At 41.1% G+C, this 15332-nt stretch overlaps 1 protein-coding gene across 1 annotated transcript in view; it reads right to left on the reverse strand.

Annotated features, from left to right (window-relative positions):
• SPRED2 (sprouty-related, EVH1 domain containing 2) overlaps nucleotides 1-15332 on the reverse strand; it is a 111280-nt gene that overhangs the window by 31427 nt on the left and 64521 nt on the right. The window contains exon 2 of the mRNA XM_012639214.1: nucleotides 1786-1963. Coding sequence (XP_012494668.1) covers nucleotides 1786-1963 — 178 coding nt within the window. The remainder of the gene's footprint in view (nucleotides 1-1785; nucleotides 1964-15332) is intronic.

Below are 15332 nucleotides of genomic sequence, written 5' to 3' on the forward strand. Positions count from 1 at the left end.
AGGTGTCTATTCATAATACTGAGGATGCGGGGAGGAGGAAAGAACCTTAATATTTGACACTAAGGAGATAGCCAAACAATGAAACATCAAACTGGTATCAGCAACATAGAAAATTTCTTATGAGCATGATAGGGCAAAACAAATGAGATATAAAACTATTTACAAACTGATTATAGTTATGTAAAAATAAAAATATGGTTGGGTGCAGTGCATGAGCCTGTAATCCCAGCTACTTGGGAGACTGAGAAGGGAGGATCACTTGAGCCCAGGAGTTTGCAGCCAGCCTGGGCAATATAGTGAGATTCGATCTCTAAAAATTAAAAAAAAAAAAAAAAAAAAAGTACAAGGGGGAAAATACCTACATCAAAGGCTAACGGTGGTTGTGTATGTGTGATTCTGATTCATTTTTGGAGTCAGAGTAATAGAGTATCAAATACTAGTTTCAGGCCCCCATAAATGGGTCACACCAAGAACAAGGAATCTTTCTGAATTTTAATTTCTTCAATTACAATTATACAGGCTGCTGTAAGGATACAATGATACATACAGCTCAACCAAAGGGCTGGCGTTGTACTTAGCACATGATAAATGCTAGATAAATGATAGTCATTTTCCCTTTTATTGGTAATATGGTTAAATTGCCTTTATTGGAAAAATGTTATAAACAAGAATGTTTTAATTATTTGACTATTATGCAGGGAATTTCCTGAATAGATACTTCTTAAAATTTGCTATATTTCCTCTTTAAATTTTCGGAAATGAATCAAGTGTGAAAACAGCATTTCTGTTAATCCATATATAGCATTTACAAATTGCTCTGTCTTATCTATTTTGTAACTTTTTAAACTATAAGTGGTTGCAAAAGAAGATTAAATTTGTACACTTAACATATAAAATTCAACAGATGCCGCTGTAAACGGTCTCAAATGTTAACACTGATATATTCTTATGGTATCTTTGCATTTTCTCTGTGAGATCCTGTACAATCCTGCACATTCTGAATCATCTGTTGGCTTTGGAGTATACACTTTATGATCAAACACAGAAGTAGTGTTCTTCTGTGTTTAGGGCCATTAATTTAAAATAGATTTGGACATTCAACTTCCCTTCCTATCATATAGATTCCTTCATAACATAGAACTGGACATTCAAGTTCCTTCATAAGACCACATTTTGAACTAAAGATTACTCTCCAAAGTATTTATGTATAAGCATGTATGACTATAGAAATGTGGTATCACTACTTTTTGTTACTTTCTTTTTCCAAACATGTTCATTAGCTTATGAAATAAAAGCTACAGTATCTTTCAGACAAACATTTACTTAGAAGTAGCCAAATGTGAGATGACACCCTGCCTTTGCATTTTTACCTTCCACCACCCAAACCTCAGTGACATGTTCCATGATAAACTCCACATTGAAAAAACTCTGACTTCACAGCTCAGTACTACTGTGATTCATAATAATAGAAGACACACTTTTGTTTTGACTACCTTGTTACAATGACAGAAAGACATCTTAATTAATCAATGACGCAAACAAGACAGCCAAATATACTACTAAGCATCTAAGTTATATCGTGTGTGGTCAAAAGAGACTTTGCTGGAAAGGGAGGGTCGTGTTTTGCAATTTGGCACCAGCTCCACAGTTCTAACTTTTGAAGCTTTTGCAAGAGTTTGAAGTCAGAAAAGGAAGAAAAAAATACCTAAGGGAAGAGGGCTATGATTTAACGTAAAGAAATCAGTTGTTGCTAATTTAACCCACGTGTTGTATGTCTGCCATTACCAGTTTGTCTTTCTGTCGTTCACCATGGATGAGAAAGCCGCTTCGTCCATTGCCTTCGGGGTGCATGACCTTACAGACCCCAACGCGACTGATCCCGCCTCCTTCCTGTGGGAACCATCCCCCGCTGGAGTCATCTCTGGTCATAACCACAGCCTTGACACGCACAATATAGCTGTCACTAGAACGACAACAAGAAGAATGGGGTATGACAATGGTCTGGTAGCTGCAGAACATGTTTCACAATTCAAGTTGACCACCAGCCAGCACTTTTCTGGACTTGTCAAAAGAAAATCTATGCCTGGCAGCAAACTTAAAAGGTAGCCCATCAACTTTTAGGGAAACAGCAAGACACTTAAACTCAATATAAAAGTACATTTTTTAAAAAGATACCTAGTAATTAAAAAACACTTGTGAGCCTTTGAAGATGTATGCAGCTATAATATTCTCCAGTTTCAGGGTATAAGTATTAATAATAAAACAAATAAGCTGATCTCTGCAATTACAGTCTCTACAGGTTGGAAAGATACAAACCTATTAATTTAAGATGGTATTATGGTTTCAATCCTTTAAACTTAGTTGACAATGAATGACCAAGTCTTAACATTTTATAAAGCTAATAGTCTTATTTAGCACAAAATAGGATTATCCACTTCAAATCACAAATTCACCATGAAATCATTTATATAGGTGGGAAAATATTTCAATTCAAATAACCCTTTACACATTTGTAGCCTTCTGTTTATGATTTTATTTTTTTCCAGTCTAAAACTTCAATTTCGCAATAAATTCTTTTGCACATTTGTCAAAAATCCTCTTTTTCCTCTAGAGACCAACTCTAGCTTCTTTTCATTCTTCGTCACTTTTAGGGGAAGTACTATTTGATTTTCAGCAAGGCCATTACATTCTCACTTGCTGTTTTCTTTCTTTGGAAAGAATTCATGTTTTACTCATTCAAACATATACTCACGTCTTGTATACGCCAGGCACTGTGCCAGATTCTAGGGAAGCAAAGACGCAGAGCAACATAGAATCCTTCAGGGGTGACTGTCCCCAGTGCTCAGAGCCTGGCCACCAAGATCTGCCAGAGACCATGGAGACAGTCCCTCTGCCCCACATCCCTGCTCACCTCACTCACACACAAAGGCAAAGTCACTGGACTTTCCGCGACCCCAACAGCTCACCCTCTGTGACCCAGCTCCCTTTCCTTGTCATCCTCCCCAAGGTCCACCATTCCCCTTACTTCCTCATCCTCTCCTCTGATCATTCCTTTCATTTTTTTATTGAGGCAAATATAAACAACATAAAATTTACCATCTTAACCATTTTTAAGGTATGAGTTCAGTGGCGTTATTAGTAACTGCACCCACATCATTGTGCAACCATCACCCCCATCCACCTGAACTTTTTCATCATCCCAAACTGAAACTCTGTACCCACTGAACACTAACTCCTATTCCCTGCTCCCCCCACCATTCTACTTTCTATCCCTGTGACTTTGACTACTTAGCTACCTCATATACGCTCCTTTCACCTTCCTAACCTAAAAGGAAATGCGCTTTCGGCTGAGCCTCCGTGGCCTTCCTCCATGGCCCTTTCTCAGGAGGCTGTTTTCTCTCTCCCATATCTCTGCCTGCTGGCCCTAGACGTGGGGCAGGGCGCTCACCAAGGCTGCAGCCTATCCACCCTCCCTTTGGTTCCAGTTCCTCTAAGCTCATACACCTGTCCCTGCCCCTCACAACCTTTCTTCAATCTCTACAGACCTCGGGGTCACCGCCCTCATTCCTTGAAGACCTTAGCAACTGGGTTTACTGTCCCTCCATCTCTCCACCATGATGCCTGTCATGATTCTTGATAATTTCGTTATTGACTCTGAAGATCCTTCCAATTCCCTGGCCTCTCAGTTTCTGGGACTCTTCTCCTCCACTGCCCTTGTCTTACATACCTAACCATACCCATTCATGTCCAGGTCAACCCTTGACTTTGTCATTACCAATATCTGCACCACCTCAATTTTATTTTATTTTTTTAGAGATAGGGTCTTGCCCTGTCACCCAGGCTCGAGTGGAGTGGTGCCATCATAGATTACTGTAACCTTGAACTCCTGGGCTCAAGTTATCCTCCCGCCTCAGCCTCCCAAGTAGCTAAGACTATAGATGTGCACCATCACGCCAGGCTGATTTTTTAAATTTTTTTGTAGAGTGACTCACTATGTTGTCCAGGCTGGTCTTGAACTCCCAGGCTCAAGCAATCCTCCTGCCTTGGTCTCCCAAAGTGCTGGGACTACAGGCATGAGCCACAGTGCCTGGCCTCATCTCAATTTTAAGCATCCTGCTCTCCAACCACCATCTCCTCACTTTGCAGCTCCCTCCCTCTAGACTCCAATAATTCTTCACCCCACTGGGACCAACAATCTATTGGTTCTGACCACTTTAACCCTGTACCCCAGAGCCCCTCATGCCCTCCCTTGATTCTCTACCCAACCTAAGTTCCACAGTCTATCACAATCTCTCTGCACACAATCTTAACGCCTTTGCCCTCTCTTTCCTCACTGTCATTGCCTGGCACAATCCCAACCCGGTTAAATCCTATATCTACCTACTCCATGATCCCACCCAGGCCGCTGAACATGGTAAGAGGGAAAAACTCCACTCTGCTATGCTTAGAGGCCTTGTTTTAAAGTCACGAACACTAACCTCAAGTGGGTCCTTAGGTGCCACCTGGCATCTTGCTACATTTCCCTGATCTGTCCCCACGAAGACTATTTCACAGAGCCTCCTACCCCTTGCTCTCAGATGATGGATGGGCTTACTTTAACATCACTGAGAAAGTAGACACAATCAGAAGAGACCTTGCACCTGTGCCTACCACCGTGCCTACTACTTTGTACTAGTACCCTCTCTGCCTTTCCTCCTGTAACCATGGCTAAACCATCCGCGATCCAAGCTGGGGCCTACTCCTCTACTTAAATACCTTCTGTACGCTAACAGTGCCCAAACTGACATTTCCAAACAGATTTCTTCCCCAGCTTCAGACCAGTAAGACCAAGGGCCTATGTGATTTTTCTCCTTGAGCATCTAATAGGCATCTCAATCAATATGTTTCAGATTGAATTCTTGATTCCAACACCTTCCCATCCTTCTGATTCTCTCTTTAAAATATATTCAGAATCTACTTTTTACCACCTCCATCATCACTGACCTGACCTAGCTGCCATCACCTTCCACTGCGATTACTGCAATAGCCTCCCAACTGGTATCCTTACTTCCATATTTGCCCAACTTTCTCTGAAAACGGAACAGTAAGTCAGATCACCACACTCTACTCAAACAAACCCTCCACTAGTACCCTATATTACTCTAAGTAAAAGCCAAAATCTGGCCTTACCCTACTACTCTCCTTCTTGCTCATTCTACTTTAGTGCCATGACTCCTTGATGGCCCTGCTCATTAACCACACTCCTACTGCAGGGCCTTTGCACTTGCTATCTCTTCTATTTAAAACCCTACTCCCCAACCTTCCCCCATATGCCAAATAGGCTCATTCTTTTATTTCATTCAGGTCTCTGCCCAAGGTTATTTCATCATATTAATAGACGACTTCCCTGTCCACTCTATGTAAAGCCACCCCTCTTAAATCTTCTCACCCTGACTGGTCTTTCCACATGCTAGTAAATCAATGCTTGCCCTATGACACATCTGTTTACCTATTAGGATATAAATTCCACAAGAGCAGGGACTTTGCTCTTTTTGTTCACTGCTACATCCCTAGAGCCTAGAATGGTGTCTTACATGTAACAGGTTGTGGAATGAATGGATTCAATATGCAATAGAAATACGTTTTTGAAAATATATTTGCAGCTAACAGATTCCCTGTAAAAATATAGTGTTCAATACTCATTTGCTTATGAACCACAATAGCGTAATTGCAATAACAGTAAAGATTTCTTTCCCATTAATGGGAAAATTGAATAAAAATCACAGGTTCCATATATACAAGTACATACAAAAATCACAGGATGCACACGCACATATATCACTAATCCACTCATTTCATATTCATGCGTATTCCTTTAGATCCTAGAGATTAAGAACATTTTATAACATTTATTTAGATAAACCGCATACAACTTTAGAGAATAGCCATCATTTTTCTTTCCTATACCTTGTTTACATCAGAAAAACTAAGGGGCCCCAGGATTTGTAATTCTCCAGTGTGCAACACAGCTTTCTCAGATCTTCTGTGAGTGTCCTGTGGGCTCATCTCAACAGGAAATGGCCAAGGTGAAGAACTGAAACTCTACACACCTCCTGTTAAAAATGCTTTTACTTTGTTTGTGTGGCAGCTGTGTGCTAGTCTCCTTTTCTTTGGGGGGATTAAGTAAACATGAAAAATGGAAGTCTCCATTATTTATGTTAGTGCCATAACCTTACTTCCAAAACAAGCACTCATTTATCAGAGATTTTAAAAAATATCCTACCCTCTGCTTCCAGACTTCAAGGGCTGTTAGTTAACTCTGGCCTTTGCTAGCCCTCTGTGGCATCCTTTCTCCTGCCTCAATTCCTTCCACCAAGGCCTTCCTGAAGGCAGACTTTTCTGTGCGGGGTGGGGGCTCAAGGGGCAGAAGCCCCCTTCGTCTCCTCGGCAACAAACAACCCGACAGCCAGCATTAACTGAGGCATCCGGCTATTTAAAACAAGGCAGGGGGATAAAGTGTTGCACTAGAAGTTGCAGAGGATGTCTGGATAATCCAGCTGCATGGCCGCCTGCCAAATGCTTCCTATCTGTGGTATATTTACGTTACTCAGGCACCTCACCCCACCCAGAACAGAAATGACAATGAACTCTACTACCAAAAAGGTATAAAGGAGGAAAACTCCCTTTCCACCTTCCCTCCCCCTCTTTCTGGAAAGAATTAAACAACATCTGTTTAAAACAGATGCAGGGTTTGGGGTGGGGGGCGGTAATGGAGCAGGAAGGGCAAGGGTAGATTCGTTTTTTTAAATTTGCACAAGGAAAATGCTGCTGGTATGCCTTAGAAAAAAATTCAAAAACATGCTATCTTTATCAGAAATAACAAAAATTTTTTCAAAAAAAGCTTCTGAAACTGACAACTGCTGTACTGCTGAGGACCTGGTAAAGTTCAAGACGTGGGTCCAAACGCCAACTGAATGGAGCCCTAGTGTCCGAACCTGAGCAGAACTGCCCCAAACAGTCAATGTCATTACAAACGGTATTTGACAACTACCATTCAAACAATACCATGTTCTTCAGGTGTGTTAAAAGTAAAATCGGCCGAACTGGAGGTCTTCCATTTAAATGTGGTTTCTTTAGGGAAAAAACTTTGTGATCATATCATGTGGACGTATTTGTAAAAACAGGACTTACTGGATCACTCATATGTAAACGAGGCAGGAGATGTGCCATTCCATAGGAAGGGAAAGAAAGTAAAAATTTCAAAACTGGATTAGCACCTCAAATCAAAGTTTTAGATCTCAGGCCTTTACGTGCTAAGTTTTCTCCAGATTCAAAGCAGGCCCTGCGTGTGCATACGGAAGTAAACCAAAGGACAGTAGGAAACGGTGCCGCAGCAGCACCGGCATCCTGTACAGAATGTACGCCTCAGGGCCAGACAGGCCAGAAGGGCCTGACTTTTTCAGTAGCTGAAGAAACCTCTTTCTGAGCTGCATTTTCCTCCTTTCCAAAATGAATAGAGGGTCTACCCCGCTGATTAAAAGCAGTGATACAGGTCAAGTGCCAGATCCAGAGAAGTCTGATAAGTTGTGGCCAGCATTATTTTTGCAGAAAGGCTGACCTTGATTACAAAAACAGGTCCCTTCAAACAGTGGCCTCCAAGGCCGCTGAGGAGTGGGTTTCCAGACTGTCTGCCCTCCTCAGCTGTCAGAGAGCAGAGGGACAGGGAAGCTGTCAGGCCCTCAACAGTAGGAGAAAATCTGAAACGACCTCTAGCAATTATCAATGCAAGCCAGGCTTATAAAGGCCAGGTGTGGCCACTGCAGGCACACCTGCAGAGGAAAGTAATGCTGTCTGGGACCTGGCCCGCTGCTACCAACCCCCACCACTGCAGGATGGAGGCTGAGACTTTTATATCCCCCATAAATACTTCCCAGGGCCAGCCCTTATCTGATTACATGGCTCCTTTATGTCTCCATTATGCTTAACATTAGATGCACTTCCTCCCAGCCTCCTTTCCACTCTCCTCCACTTCACCAGACCTTGAGAGGGATTAACCAAGATCCCAGCCTCTCCAGCCCAACTCCCAGACGCCAGCTGAGCCAAATATAACACCAACTTCTCCGGGCGGCCAGGCACACTCACTTTATTTTAATCACATCCCCCGCCCCCAGTCTTCCTCATGCTTGTAGATTTATAAAGGCTCTTTGATTTCATTGAATTACATGTTTAAAATGTATGTGTGTATAAAACATATATGTCTAGTGATCTTTTTAAAAAGAATTGACAAAATATTTCAGTATAGAATCAAATGTGTTAAGAAGCCAAAGGTATTGGTCATATTCTATTAGTTAAATTGAGTAGTGGTTTTGTGGGTGTTCATTTTAAGTATCAACTACTTAAGAATTTTTTAAAAAGTGGATTGCTCTGGTTTTAGAAGTTTATGGGCAAAGAAAGTTATACATAATGTAGTTTTATGCTCAGTGGTAGCATGATTTTCTGCTCCGTACAAGCCACTCAAGGTAGAACACTTGTTCTGCATGCCTAATGTCACAGGAAAGAAGGTCTCCACAGTCACTACTAAAATATGCACCATTTGTATGATTAGGTTAGGCCATTATAGAAAAGCCCACCAATGCCCATGGTAGAAAGACTCGATAGCAAAGATGCCAGATCTGGCAGCGGCTAATTGTGGCAAAGGCACCAGCTCTCCTCTCAAACACTGATAAGCGGCATTGTGAAGAAAAGAAGAAATTTTCCGAACGTTAAACATTTACTTCAAAAAGAGAATGGGGTTTGCATGACATCAGAGTTGGGGAAGGTGAAAAGTGGGCTAAGATCAGAGAGTAGAAGGTGAAAGAGAGGAGTAGCCCCACAGTTATTTAACATCAGTAAAATCAGCTACAAAATACATGCGATGGACAGTCATCTTCAAAACTGCCCTACCTCAATAGCTAGTAAAAGAAGCCATGCACTCGAACGGTACTAACACCTAAATCTGAACTCACAGTGCCAGGGTTCCATGCTAATGACCAGATTTACCAAGAGGAGAAAACAGGCTCTTCAGTCTAATCTTGTGTCCCTGCTGTTCTGAAATACCACAGATAATCTTGCCCATGCAAGTAACCTCCTCCCCACCAGAGGATTACAACATAGCTTTGATAAGTTTTATCTTCATTATCAATTTAGGTATTTTTTAATGGTATAGAATTCAGTTTTCAGGAATGGAACCCCAATATAGAACATGGTACCCAAAAGCTGTGTGTAGGGGGGAGGTAGTCCTTGCCTTACAATGAGTGGGGATGTAACCTTCATCCAGGAACAAATTAGGCTGAAAGCCAGGGGTCCTGATTACGTTGTGGGAGCCCCAGAAAGGGTGTGAATACGTGTTCCTCCTTCACTCTGTGTTAAGCTTGGAATCTGAGAGTAAAGCCAGTAGAAAATGTTTTAGGAATCCCCACGGTAGCCTTGCACTACAAGCCAGTAAGTTCTGCTGTCCTGCAAGGTCACTAGTGCCCTCTGTGTCCTAGTTCTACCCTCCCCTGGAGGGGGAGGTAAGGGGCATGCCCATCCTCATCCTCGCATGCCTCGGATAAGCCTGGCATCTTTGTTGTTCACGCTACCTAGCTACACTGAAGCATGTAAATAAACCTACTCGCCCACACATCATCTTCCAGTGCACATATTAAAAGGGGCCGTTTCCTCTATTATCATGAAAGACACTGGTAGCACAACTAATATTTGAAATATAAATGGTTATTAAACTAAATAATTTATAAATCATTCTTCAGAACCAATCCTAGCAAGTCAAAGTTTATTAGACATGGACCTCTAGTATTTTTATTTCCCTACTGAAATTTTAATATAAAAATAGTCCTTTTTTAATAAGCTGAGAACTCCTATTTTTATAAGCTATCAATTATGATTTAAAATATATGCCTATACCTTGTTTAACATATGCTGCTGATTTAGCAAGCTACGTGCCTCTAAAATAAATTTTTTAAAAATCGCAATTCACTGTACACATTTCCCAATCTCTGAGTGCTACTTACACCTTCAGGCCACCAGAGCCAGAGCAGAAGTTACACCCACATTCTGGCACATTCTCTCGCAAAGCAGGGCCGCAGCACCTGTGCTGCAGACGCCCTTGGGAGTGGAATGCATCCTCTGCCTGGCTGTCCCAAGTCACGGGTACCAGGCAGAGTGCCGTTCATGTCTGGCCTCTCCCTCTTTCTCTGCTGCTGTGTCCTGTGACCCATAATGGCCAAGAAAAGGAAATGAAGCAAAGACACAAAGGAACAAAGATCGGGGCTGGAAGTTAAACATGCAAGCTTTACAGAGGCTTAAGAGGCCTTTGAGGAAATAGTTGGGGAAATACCAGCAGGCAATTAGGGATCCTCTGACATCCCTGCAGCCTGGGAACACTGACCGACAGTTCTAGTGGGCTTGGAAAACCCACTTGGGCAGATGCAAGCTGGAGCTTCTGATGCCACTCCCACCAAGAGAGCCCCAATTTTGGAGGCAAATCTGCATGGACTGTGAACTGAAGGTGGGGTGATGCCCGTGGCATGGCAATGCCCACGCATGCTGGAAGTTGCCTCATAAAATGCTGGTTTTGTGGTTTCCTTTGCAGCAAGTTTGCAAAGTTGTACTACACTCACTCCATTGTACTACTGTTTTTGGAACACAATTTTTAATTTCACCTCTAAGTGTTTATCTCCTGCAATTTGAACAAGCATAAATCCTGCACAGGAAAACAGTGATTCAGCTGGAGTCTACTGATATTGCTCTCATTTTTGGGATAAAAGTCTTAATAAAAACCTTTTAGTTTTACTTACTTTAATATATCAAACTGTCTGAAGGACAGAGCTATAGTTTAAAAAAAAAAAACAACAAACCTTTCCAACAACATTTAAATTCAGCACTTAAATCCAGAAACCACAAGAATACTAAATGTATCCATGATGACTGATCACTTATAATTGGGGCACAATAAAGATAAAGGCATTAGGGCTGTTCTGCTCAGGCGCAACCTAACGCTGTAACACGGGGCAGTTTTAAACATGGGCAATGAAGTGTTTGCTGAAGTAAACCTTTGTTTCAGCGCCTGAAAGGGCAATTTTAGAAGTTGCATCTAAGGCAGATTTTAAAAAAATGGTTCTTTGGCAACTCTCCCTGCGTCAACACAGCTTTCCTGAGCAAGTACCTCTTGAGGTGAGAGATGCATCCAGCCAAGAAGGAGAGCTGGGCTGAGGGCAAGTCTGGAGAGGCGGTAGGACTGGCATGGTAGTCTGCTGATTACAATCAGTTAAGAAGGTAGCAACTTTTCTTGAAATTCGAAAACTCTTTGCTGTAATCCTTACTAATAGCAGAAACCCTAATTTTCCAACCCTGGGGCACCAGGGAGCTGGAGACTCCCCAGGCATGTTTCCTGGCCAACCAGCTAGGACCTGTGTATCAGTCAAGCATCTGTACAGCAGGTAAAGGACCTTAATAGAAGGCTCTGGAATGCATTTAAAATTATTTCTGAGTTTTAAAACACTGACGCTAAGAAATTCAACTCATACTACCCTCCAACAACTCCTTAGATTTCAAAGTAAATGTGATACAATTTTAAAACATAAAATATTTATAATTCCACTAAATTCAAAAAAGCTGAAAAATTTTTTTTTAAGATTTTTTTTTGTTCTAAACCTACCATCAAATGAGTCTCTGCACTGTCCCAGGTGAGGATTATATGAGCACAAAGTGGATAATTCAGATTTAGGCTCTTCCTTCCAAGGCAAATCCCCTATACCAGACGAGGTTTCTGAACCTAACTGACCATGTCCCCCTGTCTGCCTCCACTCCTCTCTCTCTCCTTAACCTGTCACAGCCAGGAATCCTATCTGCTATAGACTGTTACTAAAGTAACAAGGTAAATATAGATATGTATACATGTGTTTTATTGTACTCTTAAATCTATTAAAAGCATTTTTCACAACTTCTCTAAATATTAACAAGCATATTTTAAGGTTACATCATTTTAGGAAATTATGAGAAGATTTTATCGTAATAGTTCATTAACATTCAAGGCATCTACTGGAGATAGTTCTGAGTTTTTGTCAAAAATTACCAAAATGTAAGCAACTTTGACATGAGTAAACTACTTAGAAAAAAAATGAAAGTTATTTTATTCAAACCAAGAAGAACAAATCCACTTCTTACAAACTGAAATGGTCTGTCCTAACGGGCTGAGTTTCAGGCTGATTACACACTGTGAAGTAGGGACAAGGCAGTCCTGGGAGGTGAGAGGCCGAAGTCTGAGTCTAGGTTTATGATTTTGCTTTTATTGTCTGTCTACTTTACTGAGCCTGAAGTTCAGGGGAGTTCATAGTTAATCAAGATCAAAGGATTACAAATTTAAAACAAACAAAATAACCCACCCCTGAAGAAACCTTTCTTTTTCTACTTTTTACTCTGAAAGCCATAATTTTCTTTGACTTTCTGTTTTACACACCTTCCAAAAACAGTATTTACAATCCACAAAATTTAGACCCCAAAAGGCCAGCTAATGGAAGTGTCAGATTACTAAACAAAATTAAAATTAACTCTCACCACATTAAAGTGTACAGGTAATAGAAAAATTGGTACTTCAAAACACAAGTGGCAAAGGGAGTTTTAGTTTAAAGTTAATAATCGCTAATTCAGGGCTTTAAACTGCAGCCCTTGAACTTCTATGCCTGACTTTTTCAGAATATTTTTGCTTTCTTTCTCATTATTGGAGAAAACAAAGGAAGAGAGTACTTAATAATCCACACGCTGAAATGTTTAGGGGAGAAACACTGATATCTGCAACTTACTCTGAAATGCATTTAAAAAAAAAACGTGGACTCTAGGACAGAGACGGATGGATATACAGATACACAGGTGTGTGATAAAGCAATAATAGCAAAAGGCTAGCTGCAGGTAGTGGGCGTGTGGGTGCTGACTCTACATTTCTACTTTTCTGAACATTTGAAAACTTTCATAAGGAGAAAGAGTGAGAGAATCTATAGTGCTATATTTTAAACTGAGATCAATATTAAATCTATAAGATGCTGATAACAGTATTCAAAAGTCTGGGTACTTGTCTTCCTTCGATTCAGGTCATAGTTTCCATTTTTTACCTGTTATGTGCCCCATGAAAGTAAACCATGATCAAAAGGTCAGGAAATTACTTTACCACACTATGTTAATACCAAATTCTAAACCTACAAAATCCTTTACAAGCCAGCACTTAATAAGACCTGTTTTCAAACAAAAGGAGGTGATAATTTACCCCTGGGAAGGAAGGAAAGTCATGCTAGCATAAGCTGACAGGGTTTTTAAGAGCCTCACTGTTGATATTCCCAACAGACCCACTGGACTTGGGTACCCTGTCAGGTGGCAAGAATTACTAATTTATTTAGTTCCTTTTTTCCTGGGATTCTGCCATCTCCCTTCTTAGCGATAGAAAGCTAACACACAAAGAAACAAACAACATACAGTCAAGGCATTTATTCCCCCTGAAAAATGCTGGACTGCTTCTTCGTTTCCCAAATGGAGAGTGGAACAGAGATGTGCCTGAAGGTAGAGTTTAGGTCTTCAAGTTAGTTAACACCTTTTAAGAACACCTTAAAGAATCATGGAAACCATCTACCCTAGACCCCTCGCTCAGACAGAAAAATTAAAATCCAGATTGCAGAAGGAACTTGTTCAAGGTCCCTGACACTAGGGACAGGTAAAGGACTAAGATGCAGTCTCTGTAACCACCCCCTGCCCACACTTTTTTTCCTTTTTAAAGGGCCCTGTGTCGTGGAAGAATCCCCATATCCGAGCTAGGTGCTTTGAAGGATGTAAGAGAAGTTATTCTTATTGGTCTCTTAAAATTTACTTACTGTAAAAGGAATTGTAAGGAGAAATGAAAAGGTATCACTGACAGCACAGCTATGTGAAAAAATAACAGAGCCAAGGAGTGGGGCAGGGAAGTCCTACTCATCTTGGCAAAGTTTCACACCAATAGAGCGAATCTCTTTTTGGATCTGGCAGTATACCTCGTGCTGGAAGTCAGGAGACCTAACCTCCATCACATAGCTCCTTCTCGCAACACGGCAAGACACCACAGACTCTACGACTCAGTGTCTCATATGTAAGGTGAGGGCTAGGGACCAAATGAGTTTTGAGGTCCCTTTTCAACATTGGTCCCATTGTAAACTTTGTGTTTTAAAAAAGGGCCTTAAAGTCCTTTAGCTGTAGGGTTTAGCAAACCTACGCCACTAAAATATCCTACAAAAGCAGATCAGAAAACATTCAGCAGGAAAATGTAACCGAAAACATCTTTTGAACAGAACAAAACTTGAGACCACAAAGACCTGAAACCACGTCAAACTAACAGATATGTTTTCTTGCAAGTGTTATTACGCAATTACAAAGTTCCCAGGAGTAAAACTGGTTTATCAAAGTATTTTGAAAAACAAGCAAATGATGAAAATTGAGTTTTAATAAGTTTAATAAGATCCTTTGCAAAAAGAAAAAAATAGGTACAACCTAATCATCTAGTTGAGTTTATGCATCCACAAATGTGAGATTCTCTTTAGCCCCACGGAAGAAGAACCCTATAACATATTAATGGAACAAATGTAAGCAAAAAAGAGAAGAGAGATCTCCCCCCTTTCTTCCAAATAGTTCATTCTATCTGCCTTATGAGTAGACTCAAGACAAACTCCCCAGTCCCAATCTTCACTACATTCACAGAAAAAAGCAGAAAATGTTTGGAAAAGGTAACGTAGACACTGTTTAACTTAAAAATAGGGAGAGACATTTTTATAGATCTATGATAAAGCAACTCAATGCACTTCAAGGTGCATGTTAGGTACAGGCTGTTTCATGTGACCAATAAGTCCTGGTTCAAAAGTTTACTTGTAAATCAGTAGTTTGAAATTGGAATGTATTTTCCCTACAGAAAAACATAAAATGGTGAGCAGTGGGGTTCCCAATCCAGCCCATGAAAACCTAATCAATTCGTAAAATACTGTTATATTCCCAAATGTTTCCACTGCCCACTGACAGACTCCTTAACAGAAGCCTCTTTCCCCACTGCCAGCCACAGCCGGCCAGTTCCACTCAGCCCTTCTGGGTTTTGGCCAAGAGCTTTCCTATCTGGGTGTGAGGTTGGGGAGAGAAGGTAAGCAAGGAAGAATTCTTTTTTTTTTTTTGAGACAGAGTCTCACTCTGTTGCCTGCGCTAGAGTGCCGTGGCGTCATCCTAGCTCACAGCAACCTCACACTCCTGGGCTCAAGCAATCCTTCTGCCTCAGCCTCCCAAGTAGCTGGGACTACAGGGATGCGCCACCATGC

The sequence above is a fragment of the Propithecus coquereli genome, unplaced genomic scaffold (genome assembly GCF_000956105.1).
Source record: "Propithecus coquereli isolate 6110/MARCELLA unplaced genomic scaffold, Pcoq_1.0 Scaffold138, whole genome shotgun sequence".
Classification (NCBI taxonomy): domain Eukaryota; kingdom Metazoa; phylum Chordata; class Mammalia; order Primates; family Indriidae; genus Propithecus; species Propithecus coquereli.